The sequence below is a fragment of the Tinamus guttatus genome, unplaced genomic scaffold, assembly GCF_059628265.1.
Source record: "Tinamus guttatus ecotype Peru unplaced genomic scaffold, ASM5962826v1 Tinamus_guttatus_pri_ptg000343l, whole genome shotgun sequence".
Taxonomy (NCBI): Eukaryota; Metazoa; Chordata; class Aves; order Tinamiformes; family Tinamidae; genus Tinamus; species Tinamus guttatus.
Window position 1 is genome coordinate 17319 of NW_028288877.1, and position 11055 is coordinate 28373.

The following is an 11055-nucleotide window of genomic DNA, read 5'->3' on the forward strand; positions in this document are numbered from 1 at the left end:
TCCGCCAGCGCTCTGTGTCACCAGGATGGCAGGAAGAGGAGCGTTTTAATTCCTCTCTGTGCAGCCTAGCAGAGCAGAGGTGGGTCAGATAAACCCAATTAAACTAGTGCGGACAATGTAAACATCCCACAGTTCGTTTAACGTCCCACGAATCCCCCGGGGGAGCCGGTCCCCTCCACGAGCCGGCCGCAGGACCGGGATCATCTGCAGTTCAGACAGGGACTCGGGCTGTCCCGCACGGTGACAGCCTGAGCTCACGGTACAGTCCTGTGCGTGTGGTGCTGCCGTGTTTGTGCTGCTGATGCCGTACCCATAAAAGCAGGTTAAAGTGCCTTCCTGGCTGTGCTTCTTAAAGCAATATAGAGTCGATTCTGCCTTACTGTAGATAACAAAGATTGGGAATAACGTGGGAAAGTGAAAAGCTGCCAGGCTGTTTGATGGAGGCAATGGCTTGGGGAGCCCCCTACACTGCCATTCCACACAAAGTGCGCGGATGCTTAGGATCATCTTTGGGGATTAAGCTGATCTGGGCCAACGAAAGCGGGTGCGAGAGCGTGGATCAGCTCGGGGCGTCTCGGACGTGTTGTGTCCTTGGGCTTTTGCCGTGAAGCGGAGGCTCCGGACAGGCAGCGCCGGGCAGCGCAGCCCGCGCCGGCCCCTCGCACACCTGGCCGCTCCTCCGAGGTCCCCTTTGACAGCAAATCCCGTCACCTGGAAGGGACACGGGCCCAGGAAAACGAAGGAGAAGCCCCGTAACAGCGAGGGCGTGCGGCCGTGCAGCGCTGCGGGACGCGGCCCAGGTCCCGGCCGCGCTCCCCGGGGCCGAGCGCGGGGCCGGCGCGTGCGGGGGAGGATGAGGAGCGGGGCGGCCCCGGGGACCCCCCGCTCCGCGGCGGCTCCGCCCCGTCCCGTCGGGGCAGCCCCCGAGGCCGCCGCCCGTCCCCCCCGTCCGTCCCCTGCTCCGTGACCCCGGGGCGGGCCCCGCTCCCCGGCCCGTCCTCCCCATATATGCGCGGGGGGCGGCGGCGCCCGCCCGCCCCGACGGCGCCGGGCACGGAGGCTCCGCGGCCGCCCGCGCGCCCAGGTGCGCTGCCCCCGGGGCCGCCATGTCGCTGTCGCTGCCGCTGTCGCTGCCGGGCCCCGCGGAGGGCGGCGAGGCGCTGGGGCTGAGCCCGCCGGGCCTCCCCGCTTACTACCCGCCCTTCCTGCCGCCCGCGCCCTACTTGGAGGCGCCCGCCGAGCTCTTCCCGCCGCTGGGCGCCCTCCTGGCCGCCTCGCCGCCCCTGGCGCCCTTGGGCTTCGCGGCCGCCGCGCCGAGCCGGCCCGCGGAGCCCGCGGAGCCCGCGGAGCCGCCCGGCGCCGGCCCGCGCCGCCGCTACCACTTCAGCGCGGCCGAGCTGCACGCGGCGCTGTACGGGGCGCTGCGCGGCGCGGCCGCGGGCCGCCTGCACGCGCTGTCCGGCCTGCGCCTGCCCCCGCGCAGCCCGGGCCCGCCGGGCGCCGCCGGCCCCGCGCCCGCGGAGCTGCTCGACGGCGACGCGCTGCAGCTGCCCGCAGGTAGGGACCGTCCTCCCGCGCTCACCCGCTTCCCCGCGCCCCGTTACCCCCCTCGGCCCGGCCCGGGAGCGCTGCCCCGCGCTGAGCGCTCCCCGCGCGCCGCTCCGCAGGGCTGGCCGTGCTGCGCGCCGCCTGCGGGGACGTGTCCCAGCTCGGCGTGTTCTGCACGGAGCCCATCGCCAAGGGCGTGCGCTTCGGGCCCTTCCGCGGCAAGGTGGTGAACACCAGCGAGATCAAGACGTACGACGACAACTCCCTCATGTGGGAGGTAGGGACCCCCGGCCTCGGCGGGCGCGAGGGTCCCTGCGCCCGCCGAAATGCCGCGGAGATCTCGTCCGTTTGGCCGCCCCTCGCCCCCAGCCTCGGGGTTGGGGTCAGTGCAAGTGGGAGCCCTCGGGAAGGGCTCAGAGCTGACCCGTTTCTCGCCTCTGCTTCCCAGATCTTCGAATACGGGCGCCTGAGCCACTTCATAGACGGCAGGGGAGCTGCCAGCAACTGGATGTCCCTGGTGAACTGCGCCCGCTTCCCCGAGGAGCAGAACCTGACGGCTATCCAGTGCCAGGGCCAGATCTTCTACGAGAGCTGCAAGGAAATCCTCCCGAAGCAGGAGCTGCTCGTGTGGTACGGGGACTGCTACGTGCAGTTCCTGGGCATCCCCATCAGCCTGAAGGGCATGCCCGACGGGAAGAAACCCCCGCAGCAAGCCGAAGGTGAGAAATAAATCCCCAGGAGGGTCTTCTGACGCCAAGACCCCTGTCTGGCCATGATTAGACTCTCACTAGGGCACCTGCCAGTGCTTTAAAAGACCCTCCCGTTCACTTACTCACCCAGCCATCCCAAAAGAGCATCCCAAAAGAGCAGCTTCCCCTCGGCACCGGGAGGCTGGATCAAAACCTGCACCCAGGGCTGCTGCCAGCCCTGAGCGAAGCTCCCCTTTGAGCCTGGCACCCGTCTCTGCGGTTTGCTCCTCGTTTTCGTTTGCTTTGGGAGTTAAAAGCGGTAATTCGATGACTGTAAAACATCTGGCGCTGCCTGACAGCGCCCTGGGGAGCAGCAGGGCGGGCGGCCGCTCCGTCCCGCTCCGCGGCAGCCCTTCCTCCAGGCAGCCCTGTTCGGGGAGGAAAGAAAGAGGCTTCGGGGCATTCCTGGCTTGATCTCGTTTTAATTGTGCCTGGCTATGGCATCTTTCCTGCAATTAATGCTCTCAGCAAACGGGGAGCCTGAAATTATTCCAGTCCTGTAATGCCGATGCTACTTGCAGAGGACGCGCTGTGTTCTCGCTCTGGGAGCACTGTCCTTAGATAGAAAGTGTGACATTCGTAGAAGTAAAACTTGCGTACGAAGAAAATGGAATTGTGCAAATGCAGGGAAGGCTGGAGCTGTCAAGGAATGTGTTTGTGAAGTGCAGCAGTAAGAGAGAAAGGAGAATTTAGCAAAACTCTAAATGGAGAATTTGGAGACGCTGTTTTAAGGTGCCTGGTCCAGATAGCTGGTTAGTTGCTGATTTCACTTTTAAGGCTTAGAGCCAAAGTGCTGTGTAGTATTAATGGTAGAAAAGGTTGTTTAGGTATTTGCAAAATTACCTAAGTTGTTTCCAAATTCAGTGGTTAAGAATTGAAACACAAAAGAAAACCAAAAAAAAATTTTGTTCTACAGTTAGTTTGAAAATCTTAGAAAAGATATGCAAAGCCATTTTTTCCCTTTTTGAAGGTAAAACTTTCAGACAATAGAGAAAATAAATATCTACTGTTGTTTCTGTTTGGTTCCTCCAACCTTTCGTGTTGCAGGCGTTGGAGCAGTTTTTCCCGTATGTTCCCTCCCTGTTAGGGAAATGCAAGGCTGGAATCCTTGCATATATGCTGAAGTTAGTGGCCAAACACAATAATTTCGTTAGCCTGGGGACTCTTGTGCCTCCTCTCCTGTTAGACAGAAATGTGGGGGCAAACAGGGCACCGTGTTTGCTTAGCAGATCCTCCCTGGTTTTGTTAAACTGCCCTGCCAGATCCCCTTAATGCCGTTAGCCCTCTGGAGCCCGGCAGCTTTCCGTGGAGCGCCAGCTCGGAAAGAGGGTCGGGTTCAGGATTGCCACCTTCCCCTGTGGTGTAACGGGGAGATGGGCCCTTTCCCTTGTGCTGTGCAGAGGCCGGGGAGAGCTACAAGTGCGAGAGGTGCGGCAAGGTCTTTGCCTACAAGTACTACCGGGACAAGCACCTGAAGTACACCCGCTGCGTGGACCAGGGCGACAGGAAATTCCCGTGCCACCTCTGCAGCCGGTCCTTTGAGAAGCGGGACAGGCTCAGGATCCACATTCTCCACGTCCACGAAAAGCACCGACCTCACAAGGTAAGCCCGCTTCCCGGGGGTCTTGCTTTTCCGGAGTAATTAATTGCCCTTAATTACCTTATTTTGGCAAAGGTTAAGATGCTGGTGCTTTTCCCCTGCTTCTTCCCACTCTGGTTTCCTTGACACTTCGGGAAAGTGTAGAGGAAGAATTCTGCCTCTAAAGGAAGAATTTGTCTTAAGCCGCTGAGTTTAGTGAAAGGAATTAATGAATTTACACTAACTAACTGACCCTGCAGTGCTGGTGAGAGTTTGAAAGAGGAATGACCTGAGGGGAAATCCTCGTCTGCTCGGGAAACCCCTCCTTGTGCAGAGGGAGCAGAGGACCCGTGCGGCGAGGATGCTGCAGCTGGCTCCGACAGATCCCAGAAGCAGCTTAACTTGCCTCAGCGGAGCCAGTGCACATTTCTCCGGGATTTCTGGATGGTGCCCTGTGTTTTTCAGTGCTTTCTCCCCGGATCTATTTGAGTTTGAATGAAAGCGGCGCGTGCAGAGCCCAGCTGGACCTCGGGGCTGCCTGGGTTCGGGTCCCCCTGCCCTCTCACACAATTAAATCATTCCTGAAAATCTTCCAAATATCCGTCTTATCATTTGCACTAGAGTCACGTGAATTGGTCAGGAAAGGTGTTCGAAATAAGTTGGCAATACTGCTATGTCAGGCTGTCACCTTGATCCGGCAGTAGAGATTTTAAATGCCATTCTGTAGAACATGAAGTTTGAAATGTGTTGTGTTTTTCTCTTTTTTTTCTCTCTTTCCTTCTGTCTTCCATAGAGAATTTATTTTGAAATGAGTACAAAAAATACTTTAAAACAACAAGAAGAGAAACTTTTTCTGAATAGATGTGGCATTTGAATGAGAACAGATGAATGCAAAAAAAATCAGTCATGGCTTAGTTTAGTTCAGACTTATGAGGGAGGATTTCTTTCAAGAGAGTTGCAGGAGGAAAATGATTTATGGCCTCATGCAGATTTCCCTCAAGTCAGTGCAAGTCTCTCCTATGACTCCGGCACCCTTGGAACTGGGTTTTATTGCAACCCGGGGCAGGCAGCACCTGCTGAGGTGCCTGTTCCGTCGGAAGATGAAGTGGTGCATCTTGCACTGACCCACGGGGAGGCGTTTCGGGAATATCCAGCTGTAGACAAAATGATGTGACTGACCATTTCTGAAAAATGAGAATTGTCTTGAGGTCCCCTTTAAAATTTCTATTAGTTAAAAAAAAAAAGATTGTTTTAGTTGTTGAGTAAAAATATTAACTTAAGACTTGTTTACATTGTTGCATTTTGAAGAAAGATGATGATATTGAAGGACAGATTTTGATGAAATGATTTTGAACTATACGCAAAAAAATTAAAAAAGTTTTGAATTTTTGAACAATTTTCCTTTTTAAAATCTTTCTTAAAATGCATTAGCATTAAGTCGGTTAAATAAATTGCTATTTAAATTACTCATGTGTCTGTATATGAAAATATGTAGTTAAATATTTGCACCCATCCTACCATTTTATTACTTGTGCTGTCATATGCTTCCTGTTAACTTTTAGTATTTTCTTTATATATTATATATAAATAAATCTGTTTTTTTCAGTGCTCAGTGTGTGGGAAGAGCTTTTCTCAGTCCTCCAGCCTGAACAAGCACATGAGGGTTCACTCCGGGGAGCGCCCCTACAAGTGTGTCTACTGCAACAAGGTAGGGGACGACGCGGCCCCGGCGGGTGCCCGGCCTGGCGCTCTCGCCCGTGCTCTGCTGCGCTGCACCCGGGGCTGGTGGCCTTTTTCTTGCTCCTGTTAATTTTCCTTTTCTGGATCAAGCGCTCCAGAGCAGGGGCCACAAAATGGGACTCATCTTGCAGTCGTGGAGCAGTTTATGTGCATGATGCTGCAATAGCAGATCCCTCTAGGGCATGTCACACTTGGGAGCAGGGTCTGGTGGCTCTGGTAGATCTTTCACGGATGAGATTTTATTTAGCTGTTCTCAGGCTGCAGGATGAGGTTATCCTAAGGCATAGCAAGGATAAAAATGTCCTCTACCTAACCAGTATGCCGCAGTTCAACTTACAGCAAAGCGTTTTTCCCAGACTGTAATGGAAGTCGGGGTAGCAGCCAGAGCAATTTTATGGGGTCTGCAAGTGGTAAGGGAGTCCTAAAGATCTCTTGCAGGAAGAGGGAAATCATGGGCTGTTCTACCGCATCTTTGCTGAAATCTCATTTAGAGGATTTTTTCCCAAGGCACAGGAGGGTTTTGCTGCTGGAGAGAGGGGAGAGAGAAAAGGCTGCAAGGTCTGTCTAAAGGAAGAGTAGAGTACAGTGGAAATCCAGGAGGATGGAGACACACTGGATTTCCTGGATCATTTCTGACACCTGAACTCCAAGCCAATATATGTGACCATGAGAGTTTTTAACATTCTGATTAAAAACTGGAAGGGAGGAACCTGCACTACCTTTCCCCAGCATGCACGAAATACAGGGCTAACTAGGACAGTTAGGACAGTAGCTAACTAGGACTTGCCTTGTTCTTGGACACTTGTTGGTGTCTCTGCTCAGAAGCCCTTCCGTGAGCACCGTGTAACTGCACGGGCTCGTGCAGCCGAGGGTCACAACAGTGGAGCGCGCTAACCCCGCTCCTTCCCCGCGCTGGAGCGCGCTAACCCCGCTCCTTCCCCTCATGGGAGCGCGCTAACCCCGCTCCTTCCCCTCATGGGAGCGCGCTAACCCCGCTCCTTCTCCACGCTGGCGTGTGCTAACCCCGCTCCTTCCCCGCGCTGGAGCGCGCTAACCCCGCTCCTTCCCCTCATGGGAGCGCGCTAACCCCGCTCCTTCTCCACGCTGGCGTGTGCTAACCCCGCTCCTTCCCCACGCTGGAGCGCGCTAACCCCGCTCCTTCCCCTCATGGGAGCGCGCTAACCCCGCTCCTTCCCCTCATGGGAGCGTGCTAACCCCGCTCCTTCCCCACGCTGGAGCGCGCTAACCCCGCTCCTTCCCCTCATGGGAGCGCGCTAACCCCGCTCCTTCTCCACGCTGGCGTGTGCTAACCCCGCTCCTTCCCCACGCTGGAGCGCGCTAACCCCGCTCCTTCCCCTCATGGGAGCGCGCTAACCCCGCTCCTTCCCCTCATGGGAGCGTGCTAACCCCGCTCCTTCCCCACGCTGGAGCGCGCTAACCCCGCTCCTTCCCCTCATGGGAGCGCGCTAACCCCGCTCCTTCCCCTCATGGGAGCGTGCTAACCCCGCTCCTTCTCCACGCTGGCGTGTGCTAACCCCGCTCCTTCCCCACGCTGGAGCGCGCTAACCCCGCTCCTTCCCCTCATGGGAGCGCGCTAACCCCGCTCCTTCTCCACGCTGGCGTGTGCTAACCCCGCTCCTTCCCCACGCTGGAGCGCGCTAACCCCGCTCCTTCCCCTCATGGGAGCGCGCTAACCCCGCTCCTTCCCCTCATGGGAGCGTGCTAACCCTGCTCCTTCTCCACGCTGGCGTGTGCTAACCCCGCTCCTTCCCCACGCTGGAGCGCGCTAACCCCGCTCCTTCCCCTCATGGGAGCGCGCTAACCCCGCTCCTTCTCCACGCTGGCGTGTGCTAACCCCGCTCCTTCCCCACGCTGGAGCGCGCTAACCCCGCTCCTTCCCCTCATGGGAGCGCGCTAACCCTGCTCCTTCCCCTCATGGGAGCGTGCTAACCCCGCTCCTTCTCCACGCTGGTGTGTGCTAACCCCGCTCCTTCCCCACGCTGGAGCGCGCTAACCCCGCTCCTTCCCCTCATGGGAGCGCGCTAACCCCGCTCCTTCCCCGCGCTGGAGCGCGCTAACCCCGCTCCTTCTCCACGCTGGCGTGTGCTAACCCCGCTCCTTCCCCACGCTGGAGCGCGCTAACCCCGCTCCTTCCCCTCATGGGAGCGCGCTAACCCCGCTCCTTCCCCGCGCTGGAGCGCGCTAACCCCGCTCCTTCCCCTCATGGGAGCGCGCTAACCCCGCTCCTTCTCCACGCTGGCGTGTGCTAACCCCGCTCCTTCCCCACGCTGGAGCGCGCTAACCCCGCTCCTTCCCCTCATGGGAGCGCGCTAACCCCGCTCCTTCCCCGCGCTGGAGCGCGCTAACCCCGCTCCTTCTCCACGCTGGCGTGTGCTAACCCCGCTCCTTCCCCACGCTGGAGCGCGCTAACCCCGCTCCTTCCCCTCATGGGAGCGCACTAACCCCGCTCCTTCTCCACGCTGGCGTGTGCTAACCCCGCTCCTTCCCCACGCTGGAGCGCGCTAACCCCGCTCCTTCCCCTCATGGGAGCGCGCTAACCCCTCTCCTTCCCCTCATGGGAGCGCGCTAACCCCGCTCCTTCCCCGCGCTGGAGCGCGCTAACCCCGCTCCTTCTCCACGCTGGCGTGTGCTAACCCCGCTCCTTCCCCTCATGGGAGCGAGCTAACCCCGCTCCTTCCCCTCATGGGAGCGCGCTAACCCCGCTCCTTCCCCGCGCTGGAGCGCGCTAACCCCGCTCCTTCCCCTCATGGGAGCGCGCTAACCCCGCTCCTTCTCCACGCTGGCGTGTGCTAACCCCGCTCCTTCCCCACGCTGGAGCGCGCTAACCCCGCTCCTTCCCCTCATGGGAGCGCGCTAACCCCGCTCCTTCCCCGCGCTGGAGCGCGCTAACCCCGCTCCTTCTCCACGCTGGCGTGTGCTAACCCCGCTCCTTCCCCACGCTGGAGCGCGCTAACCCCGCTCCTTCCCCTCATGGGAGCGCACTAACCCCGCTCCTTCTCCACGCTGGCGTGTGCTAACCCCGCTCCTTCCCCACGCTGGAGCGCGCTAACCCCGCTCCTTCCCCTCATGGGAGCGCGCTAACCCCGCTCCTTCCCCGCGCTGGAGCGCGCTAACCCCGCTCCTTCTCCACGCTGGCGTGTGCTAACCCCGCTCCTTCCCCACGCTGGAGCGCGCTAACCCCGCTCCTTCCCCTCATGGGAGCGCGCTAACCCCGCTCCTTCCCCGCGCTGGAGCGCGCTAACCCCGCTCCTTCCCCTCATGGGAGCGCGCTAACCCCGCTCCTTCTCCACGCTGGCGTGTGCTAACCCCGCTCCTTCCCCACGCTGGAGCGCGCTAACCCCGCTCCTTCCCCTCATGGGAGCGCGCTAACCCCGCTCCTTCCCCGCGCTGGAGCGCGCTAACCCCGCTCCTTCTCCACGCTGGCGTGTGCTAACCCCGCTCCTTCCCCACGCTGGAGCGCGCTAACCCCGCTCCTTCCCCTCATGGGAGCGCACTAACCCCGCTCCTTCTCCACGCTGGCGTGTGCTAACCCCGCTCCTTCCCCACGCTGGAGCGCGCTAACCCCGCTCCTTCCCCTCATGGGAGCGCGCTAACCCCTCTCCTTCCCCTCATGGGAGCGCGCTAACCCCGCTCCTTCCCCGCGCTGGAGCGCGCTAACCCCGCTCCTTCTCCACGCTGGCGTGTGCTAACCCCGCTCCTTCCCCTCATGGGAGCGAGCTAACCCCGCTCCTTCCCCTCATGGGAGCGCGCTAACCCCGCTCCTTCCCCGCGCTGGAGCGCGCTAACCCCGCTCCTTCCCCGCGCTGGAGCGTGCTAACCCCGCTCCTTCCCCACGCTGGAGCGCGCTAACCCCGCTCCTTCCCCTCATGGGAGCGCGCTAACCCCGCTCCTTCTCCACGCTGGCGTGTGCTAACCCCGCTCCTTCCCCACGCTGGAGCGCGCTAACCCCGCTCCTTCCCCGCGCTGGAGCGCGCTAACCCCGCTCCTTCCCCACGCTGGAGCGCGCTAACCCCGCTCCTTCCCCACGCTGGAGCGCGCTAACCCCGCTCATTCCCCACGCTGGAGCGCGCTAACCCCGCTCCTTCCCCTCATGGGAGCGCGCTAACCCCGCTCCTTCCCCACGCTGGAGCGCGCTAACCCCGCTCCTTCCCCTCATGGGAGCGCGCTAACCCCGCTCCTTCCCCACGCTGGAGCGCGCTAACCCTGCTCCTTCCCCTCATGGGAGCGCGCTAACCCCGCTCCTTCCCCGCGCTGGAGCGTGCTAACCCCGCTCCTTCCCCAGGCGGGAGCGCGCTAACCCCGCTCCTTCCCCTCATGGGAGCGCGCTAACCCCGCTCCTTCCCCGCGCTGGAGCGCGCTAACCCCGCTCCTTCCCCAGGCTGGAGCGCGCTAACCCCGCTCCTTCCCCTCATGGGAGCGTGCTAACCCCGCTCCTTCCCCGCGCTGGAGCGCGCTAACCCCGCTCCTTCCCCAGGCTGGAGCGCGCTAACCCCGCTCCTTCCCCTCATGGGAGCGCGCTAACCCCGCTCCTTCCCCGCGCTGGAGCGCGCTAACCCCGCTCCTTCCCCAGGCTGGAGCGCGCTAACCCCGCTCCTTCCCCACGCTGGAGCGCGCTAACCCCGCTCCTTCCCCTCATGGGAGCGCGCTAACCCCGCTCCTTCCCCAGGCTGGAGCGCGCTAACCCCGCTCCTTCCCCTCATGGGAGCGCGCTAACCCCGCTCCTTCCCCACGCTGGAGCGCGCTAACCCCGCTCCTTCCCCACGCTGGCGTGCGCTAACCCCGCTCCTTCCCCTCATGGGAGCACGCTAACCCCGCTCCTTCCCCGCGCTGGAGCGCGCTAACCCCGCTCCTTCCCCAGGCTGGAGCGCGCTAACCCCGCTCCTTCCCCTCATGGGAGCGCGCTAACCCCGCTCCTTCCCTGCGCGCGGTGCCGTTGCAGGCGTTCACGGCCTCGAGCATCCTGCGCACCCACATCCGGCAGCACTCGGGAGAGAAGCCCTTCAAGTGCAAGCACTGCGGCAAGGCGTTCGCCTCGCACGCGGCCCACGACAGCCACGTGCGGCGCACGCACAGCCGCGACAAGGGCTGCGCCTGCGCCGTGTGCGGGCAGCTCTTCCCGCAGCCCGACGAGCTCCGCTTCCACATGCAGTTCCACAGCGCCCGCTAGCCCCGCGGCAGCTCCGCACGCGCTCCGGCCGACCCGGAGATGTCCCCTTCGCTGCGAGGCCTGGCGGGGAGGCTGGGCTCCTCCGTCTCCTCCTCTCCGCTCTGTGCAGGATGCCCGTCCCAGTGGCGCTCCTGAAGGCCCTTGGAAATCAGCTCTTTCGCAGCTCTGCAGGAACAAAGGTTTGGGAATGAGCCCTGTGGCACCGCTGTGGAGAAAGCAGGGGGGAAAAGCCTTCCCTCTTGCTAAGGTGC

At 61.1% G+C, this 11055-nt stretch overlaps 1 protein-coding gene across 1 annotated transcript; it reads left to right on the forward strand.

Moving 5' to 3' along the window:
- Positions 1–1106: 1106 nt before the first annotated feature.
- On the forward strand, positions 1107–10804 carry LOC104568863 (PR domain zinc finger protein 14). Its single transcript, XM_088529740.1, has 6 exons — positions 1107–1557; positions 1668–1825; positions 1997–2267; positions 3698–3900; positions 5483–5584; positions 10577–10804. Exons 1-6 carry the CDS (start codon positions 1107–1109, stop codon positions 10802–10804), a joined length of 1413 nt encoding a protein of 470 aa, XP_088385866.1.
- Positions 10805–11055: the final 251 nt, after the last annotated feature.